This window comes from Prionailurus bengalensis, chromosome A1, assembly GCF_016509475.1.
Source record: "Prionailurus bengalensis isolate Pbe53 chromosome A1, Fcat_Pben_1.1_paternal_pri, whole genome shotgun sequence".
NCBI lineage: Eukaryota > Metazoa > Chordata > Mammalia > Carnivora > Felidae > Prionailurus > Prionailurus bengalensis.
Window position 1 is genome coordinate 233,811,042 of NC_057343.1, and position 12,901 is coordinate 233,823,942.

The window sequence follows — 12,901 nt, forward strand, 5'->3', positions numbered from 1 at the left end:
AGTTACTTCTTTGAACCTCAGTTTCTTCGTCTTTAAAATGGGTATAGCAGTGTGTACTGTCATATCTTTGTTGCACGGTTTAAATGAGATAACATACAGGAGGTCGGGGGTGTGACTGGAAGGACATCAAGGACTCTTGTCTGCTTCACCCAATGTGCCCTACCACCCATGTGAAGGAACGAAATTCTCATTTTGATATTCCTGTTAAGTTGGTGGTTCCCCTGAGCATTTTTAGGGAGCGCGTGGAGACTCTCTCTGCTATGATCTCCTTTGAAATTCCTTTGATTTCCTTCCCATGTGGGAATATGGAACGTCTTTAGCGAGGGCAGCAGGGTAGCGCTGAGGATCCTTCTGGAACTTTCTTCTGATACCTTGCCCAGACCAATCCAGGACAGTTGGCCTCTGCCGACCATCCTGCATCTTTATTTCAGTTTTTTCAATATTTGCACTCCACCTGGCATAGTTTAGCATTTTGGAAGTATAGGTGCCTTTAATGACTTAATAAGGAAGGGCATCTGTGTCAGAAGTGGCTACAGGAGCCTGTGTTAGGGGGCCCATAGCTGGTGTGTCAAATTAAGAATATGCGTACTCTGACCTGTGGAGTGAGGAGGCACAGGCCACCCCCATGGGATCGGCAGGCAGCTCCCTCTGCAGCCGAGCTCCCACTTTGGGGAAGTGGAAACCCCAGGCTTGTTTCGACTGAAGGCACAGTTTCAGTACACTCGCCCAAAAGAAGTCAAGTCCCATGGTTTATTACTGACACATCCCAGGAGCCTGGGGAAGGGCAGTCCCCCGTCCCAGGTCAGCAGTGAGCAGGAGACAGAGAGAGGGTAGCAGGCACCTGTTACTCACAAGGTGGTTGGGGCAGACGTCACTGACTTTTTGCAGGCTCAGCTCAAGGCAGGAACTTATGGCAGGAGCTCTGGTCCTCTTGTAGGCATGCACACCCTGGCTGGGTCTGAGCAGGGTTGTCGTGCTGGCAAATGCCCAGAGGGTGACTCAGAATGGCTGTTTCCTCGTCTCATGCTCAACAAGTGTAGAGAATGACGAGCAGTGAAGTCATTTGAAATTTCATGCATCTACTTCGAATCTCTTTTCCGCCTACGTATCCATGATAATTAGAATGCTGCTTAAAGAGTTACACAACATTCAAAGTGTTGATTTGAAGTCACTAGAGTTTAAGGTTTTTTGAAGGTTTGGAATACTCCAAATCTATTTATCAAAAACCACCAGCTTCATTGTAGTTACGAGGCAGGTCTTCAGGAAGGCAAATTACGTGCGGAAGCAAATAAGTGAGAAAACACCTTTTAAGACAATGGAACCTTAGCAGGGAGTTCATATTCAGCATAGTCGTGCCCTCATTATATTCTTTTTTTTTTTTTTTCTGAAATACTGCCCATGGAGTATTCTTAAATCTTTTCCTTAATCATTTTCCTTTTTACAGGCATTTAACAAAAACAACTTGATCCTAGAGGAAAGAAACAAATACTTCAACCCGCATCTCACTGGGAAAACCTATTCTAATGCCTACTTTACAGATCTCAACAATTACGACGAGTACTAATAGTTGTTATATTTTTGGCTTCTTGTAATTCCCCAGTTCCTCAAGGCCTGTGCTCCATGACTGCCCATGTTTCCAAGACTTCAGCATTGAAGTTTGGATACATTTCAAGTGCATTTCAAGCCATGAGTTTCCCATTGCTACCAAAAACAGACATCCTTAAAAGCAACACAGATCTAAATATGATGTCGTGAAAATCTGGTCTCAATGCTTGATCATTGTTGAGTGAGCCATGGTGTGAGGCTTTGTTTTGTTTTGTTTTACTGTGTTCAGTCCATTTTTTTTCTAACAAGTCACTTGTTTTCTTGAGCTTTTTACTAAATGTACCACCCACATGGGAAGGAGTCTTTAGAAATAGGAATGTCTTCCTGCTCTGGGGCATAAATCTTTATGATGTTTTAATCCAACAAAAGAGACACTTCAGCTGAGAGTCCCCGTTCTCCATAAGGCGTGTTAGGTCTGTAAGTATTTGATGAAATGAAGAATGCGAATGTGGCCATAGAGTTCTGCACCCTGGATCCCCTGTCTTCCCAACCTGAATAATTCTCTGGAATCCGTGGAAGCGACTTGCGTGTTTGGACTTGGAACGGTTCTTGCCTGGGGGAAGGGCAGGGATTCACCCCGGCTTGTATCTGCGGAGGTGATGGTGTGAGGTATGACACACGCTTTCCCCGGTCTTAATGCAGTTACTGTGTTATCCCTGGTGGAGGCGCACTCACAGACCAGAGCCACAGACACAAGGAAGGGTCCAGCGTTCCGTGCGATGCTACGAGGCTAGCCATAGTCTCCCTCCTGGATTTCACAGCATTCCAGGGAGCTCCTTGCCCCGCCCCTGTCCAGTCCATAGTAGCATCCTGAAGAGACGACCTGTAAAACCAGCACTTGCTCAACATTTGGATAGACGCCACACCTTCTGTGTCCCCGCAAAGAAAAAATCTTAAACATTCATGACACCAATGGGGGAAAGCATTAAAAATACTGGAATGTAATGGGAACCGACTTTTTTATTTTTAATTTTTTTTTTTATCTTCCATGTTATGGAAAGGATTGAAAGAACTGACCTTTAATGAAAGGCAACTTTCTAATTTCTATCTCCCGATAGAACTAGTGTATGGCCATCATCCCCTTCCCAGAGCATTACTGATGTGTAAAGCTGGCTTTCTTCACCCCCGCGCTGTAAATAGCAAAGTGCCCCCCAAGCTGTCATTTGCCGCCTCCGGGTCAGGTGAGGAGGAGACGTCCAGTTCTGGTGCCTTTGGGTTCTGTCTCAGTGCTGCCTTCCTACCTGCCCCCTCCCGCTTCTCCCTGCATGGAGGCAACAGCATTTCAAGATGTACCTTGAGAAAGCAGGGATGTGAGGTTTTTAATGATCCCTGTGGTTCTGAACATTGATCACTGCTAAGCATTTCAGAGTGTTATAATACTATTCATAGAGGTCTCCAGAAAGGGAAAAAAAAAAGCAGGATAAATTACTCATAAGCAACTGATAAATAATACATGGCAGTTGGCTGACTAGTCTTCGAAAGTAAGAACAAGATTGAAACTGTTCATCTGATGCCTAAGTGGTCAGTAAAATGTGTTCTTTTTGCTCAATGAACCTTCCGGTTTCCGAAGATACATAGCACGGGCGTTGAGGAGCACAGACTTATTAGCACACATGTTTTATCCTACCCCATGTAAAGAAACAATCTCAGAAAGTGTTGGGGGGGGGGGAAATCCCATGTTTACTAATGAATATTGTTGCATTGAAAATACTGCCATGTACCCAGGCTTCCACAAGCTACTGTACTAAAATTCAATTTTAAATGGCAGGTGGTCTCAGAGAGGCCTGGTAGATTGCAAGCGAATGGTGTTCTGGGTCTTTCTGGTGGGGAGTTCATGTGGCCTCTCCTGCATTGTTGTCTGCTGTTTGAGACGACTCTGTCTGGACGCACAGAGCCAAAGTCCATACTCAGGAGGTGAAATTCGGTCCGATGGTTTCCTCTTTGTTCCAGAGCTAGATTTTCAACTGGTGTTAATCACTTTTCTATAAGAAAAACGCCTTCACCATGAAGCATGTTATAGTTGTTTTTTGAATCCCTCCCCCGAGTGTTTTCTAAGCTTAAAAGGTCATTTTATTTCCCTAAGGAAAGAGGATACTAATTTCAAGAAAGCATCAGTGGACCTGATTGGAAATGCTTTCTCAATGCTGTCGAGGCTGGACTTCAGTCAGTGTCATGCTGTGGCCCGTGACAGCATCCACCTTCCACACCGAACTGTCACGCTGGCGATTGCCTACATCCTGGATTTATCGCTGCAAAGAAAGGCCCTCATTTTTGTTCCTGGACACTCCCCTCAAAGACAGATTATTCTGGCTTCTCTCTCTCTCTCTGTCTCTCCTCTGTCTCTCTCGCATTCTCCTTATTTCACAGAGTTTCAATTGGTTTAGAATAATTTCAAATATAGTCGAAGTATCGTCATCAGCTATGGAGTAACTTGCTTTTCTAGCTTTCATGTGTCTGTGCCTCCCCTCACCCGTCCTGTGTTGCGTGAGCCCAGGTGGGTTTTTACAGTGGTGTTTACCACCTGCCCTGGGACCTCCTCCCTAAGGAGCCTCCCTGGGGGCTGAGTGTGGGATTCCCCTCTCTGTGGGTCCTGTTGTAAGTTTCTGAATGACCGTTTCCTTCTGTCTTTTTCTTTTCCTTCCTTCCTTCCTTCCTTCCTTCCTTCCTTCCTTCCTTCCAAGCAGCACAGAGACTAATATTTTTAAAGCTGCACCCCCTCTGAACCTAACCTCAAATGACACTAATCCCAGTTTAATCTCTAGGATTATTTCTGGATAGGGTTGAAGCTTGGCTGGTTTTCGTTAGGACACTGGCTTTTAGTCTCACATTCAAATTCTTTGGAAGGGAGTCCCAGGGGCGGTGCTGCTCAGGGTCCTTTCTCCAGAGGGGACTGTCACCCCGGGGGCTGCATCCTCCCGCAGGAAGGACCGCACAGCAGGGCCCTTCCCCAGGCCTCCCAGGGTGGGTGGGGGGGAGGGGCGGTGGAGGTGAGGAGCCCCGGGCCTGTGTCACCCTGAGCCACAGGACTGGGACTTCGGAGGAGTCTGGAGCCGGGTGGGTTCTGCCCCACGGAGGCCCCGCGGTCACCGGACTGGGCGCTGCCCAGCACGTTTGCCCCCCCTCGCCGGGGACCCGTTTCCTTGGGGGCCCCTGAGCCCCCTCCTCCGGGGACGCCCGAGCCTGCTCACCCCCGGCGCTGCCTCGTGTGCAGGGCAGGTGCAGGGGCGGCCGGCGGGGGCAGCGGGGTGTCCCTGACCCGGGGGGAGCCCGGTCCCCGGGAAGGGGCCGCCCGCGTGCCCGGGGGGGCCGGGGTCTGGCCCCACTGCCTCGAGGGCAGATGCCAAAGAGAAGAGGACGTGGGAAAGGGCGGGAAGTAGGGGGGTGTGGGAAGATGGGGACCCGGCGGCTCCGGGCCGAGTGGGAGGGACGGTCCCAGGTGGGGAGCCCAGACCCGCCGGCTCTGTGGGTCTGAAGCCAGGACCCTGGGGGGATCAACTGCGCAGACCACAGGGGGTTCCGCCCCGGGCGCCCTCGTGTCCTGCTCTGTCCGCACAAGGGTGAGGCCGTGGGGGCCCCCGGCCCACGAGGGTGCGCGTTTGCACCCCAGGCTGCGGTGGCACTGGCGGGGCAGAGGCTTCCAAGCTGTGACAGAGTCCCAACGGGGGATGCCGCGTCCCCAGGGCCACCTGCCGGGTACACGCGGGTGAAACTGAAGATCAGAGGAGACTTTATTTGAAGTCTGTAGCAGTCTGCACTCAGCTAGTCATGTTGTCCAAATGCCTGTTTGATGCACAAAGGGCAGCTTTGCTAGTGCTTGAATTCACACGCATCTTTATGCTTCTCTATGATAATTACTTGCTCGCCGAATAAACCGCGAACATTTCCCCAGCACTGTCACCACCTCCGGCAGGAAGTCTTTTACACTCCAGTGGGGTTTTCTTGTGTGGCATTTGGGGGCAGCTCCAAATTTCGCATTTCTGTCCCAAAAGAGCGCTCTGGGGCACCTCCCCAGGGGCAGCAGGTACCAGCGCTGGATCCAGTGAACTTCTGCCTCAAAGCAGCCGTGCTCCACAGAACAGGATTGTCCCTAAGCCTCCAGCTCCAATAATCAATGTTCATGAAGGTGGGGACTAAAATGATTACCTTGAATCAACTCATATGCAAACTCTCTGCTGTGCTTTCCAGGATAGGATGGGGCAAAGTGGAATTCTCAGACCGCGTTGGCTTACCCCATGCTTCCATCCCTTCTAATGTCTCCATTGTGTCATGATAATTCTTGTTGACCTGGTGATAATACGTTGACACAATGTTGCAAGTTTGGTTACCTACGATTATCAGAAACTAGAAAGCCATTCTGAGCCCTTGCTTCTCTCAATGGGAATGAAATGGAAGAACATAAAGTAACAGTCACTTTGGCCTGAGAAATGCACAAAAAGAAATGCCAGTCATCGCACGGTGTATCCCCGTGTGAGAGAAAAGATTTGGAGGCCAGGAGCCACGGCGGAATTTATTTCGGCTGCTCTCCCCTATTGAGGTCATTAATAAGAACTGATTTAAAGATGCTTTGTAACTCTACAAATGCCGACTCGAGGTATTCATGTTATCTGTTTTGATAGCCTGGTAAAACACAGGGAAATACGTTGTTGGAATCCTTGCTTTTCTCTTTTGGAAACTGACAAGTAATGAGCAAGATGCATTGTTGAATTATTGGCAGGAATTTCTGTAATGACTATTCTATACTCCTTTTTTATGGACTATATTAAGGGTGTGTTATACATGTTTTGGGAAGTAGATGAATCAAAGTTTTTTCATATGTCATATGTCATATGTCATATGTCACATTATCAAAAATTTGGTCTATATTACGAAAGCATCAGGAACAGGGATTGTTTTCTCTTGAAAATATAGCTTATGCCGCACAGGGACTTAGAACATCATCAAAACCCAAAGCGGAGCCTGACAGCGTGTTCATTTCCTAGTGTAAGCTGTCTCATAGTATTTGCAAAAGATCGTATTAGTTCTGCCACAGAAAGCAATCAAGCTTATTACCCATGACCAGAGTCAGAATCCATTTTTGTTCAAGCAAACAGGTTTTACTGTATTGACATGATGAGGATAACTAGTCAAGGACATTTAAAAACCTGAAAGGAGCAAAGGAGAGGTGGAAAACCACGCTGTGGCGTTTCTTAAACCACCATGTTGGGCTGGCAATACCATCCACTCCATCTCTTCATATTCAGTAAGAAATCTGAGGCCAGGAGTTTGACCACGACCCTATTATTTTTTAGCTTTGGTTGAAAGGCCAAGTGGCCCAAATGTTAGGTGAACGGTGGTTCAAATGGTAGTTCAAAACAGTTCAAATGCTAGACAAATACAGGCTGGGAGCCCAATCTGGATTCTGGAAAATCCAAACAGGCCTTCTGTCATGTCACTAAGAAGAGAGCGTTGTTAGCCATCCTCCGTAAGTGCAGAGAGTTTCATTTTCTCTATACAAAGTTGCCAGTGCCTTGTTTAAGATGGTGATTTGTCCTCCCATCTGGATATTGTTGGTTCCAATTCAAAGCAGAGGACTGACTGGCTACACTCTGAAGAAAATCATTCTTACCTGTCTCTTTGAACTCAGGAATAGAAAATGACCAAGGAGCACATCCTAGTCGGGTGTCATGTCTGCCGTAGGGCATGTAGCACCGGAACAGGTGCAGAAGTGTGCTCAGAGTTCAGGTTAATCTGGTCTCAGCCTTCCAGAAACTGACATCACCTTAATTTTACATCTTCCGTGAAAACACCTTAGTGTTTGGTCTGCAGTGGGGATGCCGATGTGGTGTCTATAGAAGTTAGAGTTTTTGTTACTGACCCCTTTCAGGCAAGTCCAAGGTACAGGAAAATCAGGCTCGTGGCAGCTGGCACAGATACCGTGAGTGGAGTGAGAACCACCTAGAACATTGTGTGTGTGTGTGTTTTAAGGCAATTTCAAAACTGCTTCACAAGTTCACAAAGTTGTCACCCTTAATTTGGGTTAAGAAAGTTAACAGTGTTTTCTCTGCTGAAGGTGTTTTCTCTTATACCATGACTGTTGGCCAAAATCAAACTTTAACTTCTGCACTTTGAAGGAAAGCACAGTGTGAACCTTCAACCCAGGCACCTACAGTCACCACTGAGACTCTACATCATCTGCAAAGAAAATGCACAAACTTGCTCCCTTGTAGGATTCTTCAAAAGTGTATAACGAAGCTTGCGTGTTACGCCCCTTGATGTGACTTTTGAAGACGTTATGAAATGTTAAATGCCTCATTCTGTGTGAATTTGCTGTTGCTGTTTTGCGATACAAAATAAACTTCCTTGGGATTGTTTTGCTTTTTTTCACTGAACCTTCTCCAACCAAAGCCAACTTCAGCCCTTGGTAAACTTGCAGATAGTTACTGACCTTAAAATTAGTTTTTAAAAGACCATATGTATGAATCATAACGGAGCTTTGTAGATGAGACAGTGTTGCCTTTCCCTTCCCTTGAATGAGAAAACAGAGTTTTGATTGCCCAGTTGGAATCCTCATGGATTGCAGATCTGTCTTCACTTTCTTGGGTGCCACCTCCCCCCTTTTTTTTAGTCCTTACATTTGGTTTTTCAAGGTTTCTTTTGAAACCTTGTCGTTAGAAATGTGTAATACAAATTTCCAATAGTCTTCGCTTTTATGTTTTCTGTTCATCAGTTTGTTGGTCTTAAATGCTCACTGGAGAGAGCTGTCTGGCGCTGTATCCAAGAATGTTGTTTAATGACACCTGACAGGTGCATTGTGTTCAAGAGTCAGTTTGAGACACCGATTGTGACACCCCAGGCCGGGAGCTCATCCGTTGCTGCATTTGGGTCAACTATGGAAAATGTTGAGAAGGGGCAGTCGGGGGGGGGCAGGTGTTACCCACCAATCAGCAGAAACCAACTCACACCTCCTCCAAGTCCCAACGCTGAGGAAAGCAAACATATTTATAAGAAAATGAGCTGTTATTCCAGAAGGGAGAATGCCGTGCTCACTCACTGCTCTCGGTGAATTGCCAGTTTCTACGATCCAAGCCAATTCATTTTATTTTTTCAAACAAATTCAGGAAGAATGACCCTGAGTGTTGCTCAGAGTGCCATCTTTCCTTCCATAGCATCCCCTCCCTCCCATCTCTACCTGCCAACACTTTGGGGGACGAAATAAGAGAATCCCGATTATGTACAGTATAAATTGTATTATATTTTTTGTACTTATGTTTTATGTAAATAGTTTGTCTCATGCAATTGTATGTGAGCATTGAAATAAATCCTACCATTTAGGAAACAGTTTAGTGCAATTCTTCTTCACACAGCCACAAAGTCTCCGTGCTCCCGGATGTGCTAAGGCGTGACAGCTCCTTGGAGGGTTCCATCAGAGTGAGCCTGGGCAGCCTTCTGCACAAATCCCCTATCAAGCTCCTGTTTGTTCTGCAGATCCTCAGGCATCTTGAGTGGTGGCCGAGACTGGCCCCACCAGCCTCACGATGGTTCTGTGATACAGTCAAGAAGCGTTAGCAATGTTTCTATGGGTAATGGGACATATGTGACAAGGAAAGCCAATCAGGGTTTTAATTTATTAGGAGTTTGTGTCAGATCCTGTGGAAGGTTAATTTGTTAAGTTATATTCATCTCTCCAGCACACCATATTCTGTTATTTCTTGCATAAAACAAGACTTTTCTAGAATGAACTGCTGACTGTCAGTTAGCATGAGCACAGAAGATGCATGGCCTAGGAAGCCCACTCTGTTGAGTGAAAGCCACATTTCATATTTCAGTATTCATGATCCTGTTACCTCTTTCTTTCTCAACTTTTCAATACACAGTTGAACAACACAGGGGTCAGGGACACTGACGTCAGCAGTTGAAAATCCGCATATAACTTTTGACCCTCCTCCCCCGCCACAAAAAACAACTAATAGCTTACTGTTGACCTTACCAATAGCAGAAAGTCGACTAACACATGTATTTTTTATGTTGTATGCATTATATACTTTATTCTTATAATAAAGTAAGCTCGAGGTAAGAAAGTGTTATTAAGAAAATCATAAGAGAAAATTTACATTTACAGTCCTTTTCCATATTAATAAAAAATAAAAATCATACATTGTTCAACAGCCAACTGTTTGTATGCGTGTATATATATGCATGCACATACATAATATACACACACGTATAGACAAAATATGCATAATTTCATATGTATATATAATTTTTAATTGACTAAAATGCTGAAAAAGCCCATTTAATATGGAGGCAAAAATTAACATAATAAAAATATATAGTGAAGCATGTTATAACGATTAAGCTGTTCTTAACCACAGATAATGAAATAATTACTGTTTAAGTTTTTTAAATCTGTATTTGCCCTGATCACTCGGGCTGCCCACACGCTTAAAAGACCTCGCTCCTATTGCAAGGTTGGACGCCTGTTAGTGCTAAAAGAGTCCCAGAAGAAGAATTTCTTAAAGCTTCTCTGGGAGGTCTGTTCTCCCCCCGTTGAGCTCGTTGACAGTCAAAGTGGTTATCAGCTGTGGCTGCACGTTATCTGGGGAGTTTTTTGTTTTGGGCTTTGTTTTTGTTTTTAATAAATATCACCCAGACTCCATCCCCGACCAATTCAGTTGGATTCTAAGCATCTCTATTCTATGAAATATTAAAAATTTAAAGCATCCCTTGAAGAACCTACATTTGGCGGTCAGTTTAGAAAGCGAGGGAAATAAACAAGTGCTGTGCCACAATTTTCCTTCTTGTGATTGTTTTCTAGAATCTTTGTGTTTATAGAGATCCATTCTACACGATCTCACACGTGCTTATGTGTCCAGCTTTTCTTTTCAGGGTCTACTTCATTCTTAACAAAACAAGATTGAAACACGATTTAAAGTACTGTTTTGGATCCATTTGAAATATATAATGTAAATTTCCATTTAAAGTGTCTCCTGGCTCCCAGCTTGTCAAGAATAAGCAGAAATGATTGAACTTCCTGACTACACGACTATAGCTATTTAATGTAAAAGGAAATTATCTTTTAAATTTTTTTTTCAACGTTTATTTACTTTTGGGACAGAGAGAGACAGAGCATGAACGGGGGAGGGGCAGAGAGAGAGGGAGACACAGAATCGGAAACAGGCTCCAGGCTCCGAGCCATCAGCCCAGAGCCCGACGCGGGGCTCGAACTCACGGACCGTGAGATCGTGACCTGGCTGAAGTCGGACGCTTAACCGACGGCGCCACCCAGGCGCCCCAGGAAATTATCTTTTAAACAATACCCATAATAATATTATTTTCCTGGAATTATACTTGGTTTATCTTTACAGCAGGTATGATTTTGTTTATAAAATGAATAGCTAACATGGCTATTCTCTCATTAATCAGCTTGGCATAAGTTTTCTTAGGAAGCATTTGAAGCTCTCACCTCACCCCTGCAATCACAGAGCCAGAACCGAAACAAGATGGCGTTTGATAAACAACTGTGTGTTTTGGTTGGTTCAGAGTTCATAAGGCCAGCCACCAAAGGCATAACAGAATAAGTAAAGTCCAAAAGTCACCCTTGTGAAATCATTCCTCACACAATACACAGAATTATAAGTGGTCACCTCTAGTTTGAAAAGCTTCTATTAATGTTTTGAAAATGAGTCTCACTGTAGAGACACAGAAGGCTTCGCTGAATTACTGTTTTCCAATCGTGATGGATATGGGCTGAATTTGGGATTGTGGAAGAGTCAGTTGGTCATCACGGTAGCGGTTTCAGAGGCCATCTTTCCTCAGAGAAGTTAGGAGTGGTGAGGACAGTAAAGGCCCAACCACAGTTCTCTTCCCCTTCAATTTCCTCACAATTGCAGTCACTCCCTGTTTCCTGCTAACAGATGCTCCTTACAGGATCTGTGTGCCCTCTGAGATCATGTGTCCCCTGGTCGACATGCCTCGCCGTTCCCTGAGAGAAGGAAGGTGGCGGCCACATCAAGTCACGAGGAAAATCCTGTCAGGAAGATATCCAGGCAGCGATGCCCAAACAGCCCTTCAGAAAGTGGATTCAAGGCAAGCCTACAGCTCACAGGACCCCTTCACCCAGCACCTCAAAACACACCATTCTCCTTTGTGACTTCCTCGATGATTTTATCCCCCTTCCTCTGTTTCTTTCCTCACTAGAAGTTCCAAGAATCTAAGTTTTGTGAAAGAGTGGAGTTTTTGAGTGTGAGGTTAACTTTAGGAGAAAGTGGTGAAATCCCCTCATTTGACAGAGAGGAAAGGATGCCCTGAGGACCCCAGCAGGTGCAGCAGAGACACAGGTTCAAACCTGGCTTGGCAACTCCCCACCAAGAGTGCTTTCCACCCCAGCCTCAATCTCTTCAGACTTCCCTTCACCTGGAAAAAACTAAGCGAATTTCTTACTCCTGCTGAGAATCTCAGTCATCACCTTTAATAACTACGAGCTCTTTAAGAGAATGTTTCATGGTGTACATTTATCCAACTCCCTCTGCTCAAGCAGTGTCCTGATTCTGCATGTAGGGGGCCTTCCCATTCTTATTCTAGAATCTAGACATAATCTAAAGATAAGACAGAACAAGACATTAGCAAGTTTGCACACAATTGGAAATCACACGATACTCCACCATTGGACTCAAAAAGGGGGATGAAATGACGGATGGTGTACATGTCAAGATCTGTTCCCTCAAGTGCCTTGTGTCTTCTGTGGAGACAGAAGTATAAGGAGGTAAATGCACAAGGTCAGAGAGGACACAGCACATACTCCCTTTCAAAGAGGTCATCATCACCTTGTGTTGAAGATTTGGTGGCCCCAAATCTGCTTAGAAAATGGAGGAGGGGGAGACACGCATATAGGCTTTGCTTCCTATCTTCCTTCTCCTCACCCAGCTTCCTAGATCTTCAACCTGCCCCAAGGAAATAACAATCTGTTTCTGGTTCGTCCCTTTCCTGAGACCAGAATACATTATGAGGTCCAGGCTTGGTGGGCCTTTCTCAGAAGAAACAGAAGGTGTCCTCCCACAAATCTTGGCAGTTATAATTCAACAACATAATTAATTGACACATGTTCCATCCCTTCTGAGTTTGGATAAAGGAGACCTGGTGTTTTAAGCCAGTGAGTCCCATAAATAGGGAAAATGCTCATTCTGCTTGAAGACAGCCAAGCAGCCTCTTTTTAGCAATGGTTAGCCTGCTGATGGGGAACCATCCCACCACAACTGAACATTACTGTGCTGAGTAACTAATAAGATTTGTGTAAAAGTGATACAATTTGGGCTTTTCA

At 45.3% G+C, this 12,901-nt stretch overlaps 1 protein-coding gene across 7 annotated transcripts in view; it reads left to right on the top strand.

The window, feature by feature from the left end:
• SEMA5A (semaphorin 5A) overlaps window positions 1–8,920 on the top strand; it is a 481,312-nt gene extending 472,392 nt beyond the window's left edge. For all 7 annotated transcript variants that reach the window (XM_043601165.1, XM_043601208.1, XM_043601185.1 and 4 more), the window contains one exon: window positions 1,445–8,920. In XM_043601165.1, coding sequence (XP_043457100.1) covers window positions 1,445–1,564 — 120 coding nt within the window. In that variant the 3' untranslated portion in view covers window positions 1,565–8,920. The remainder of the gene's footprint in view (window positions 1–1,444) is intronic.
• The last annotated feature ends 3,981 nt before the right edge of the window (window positions 8,921–12,901 follow it).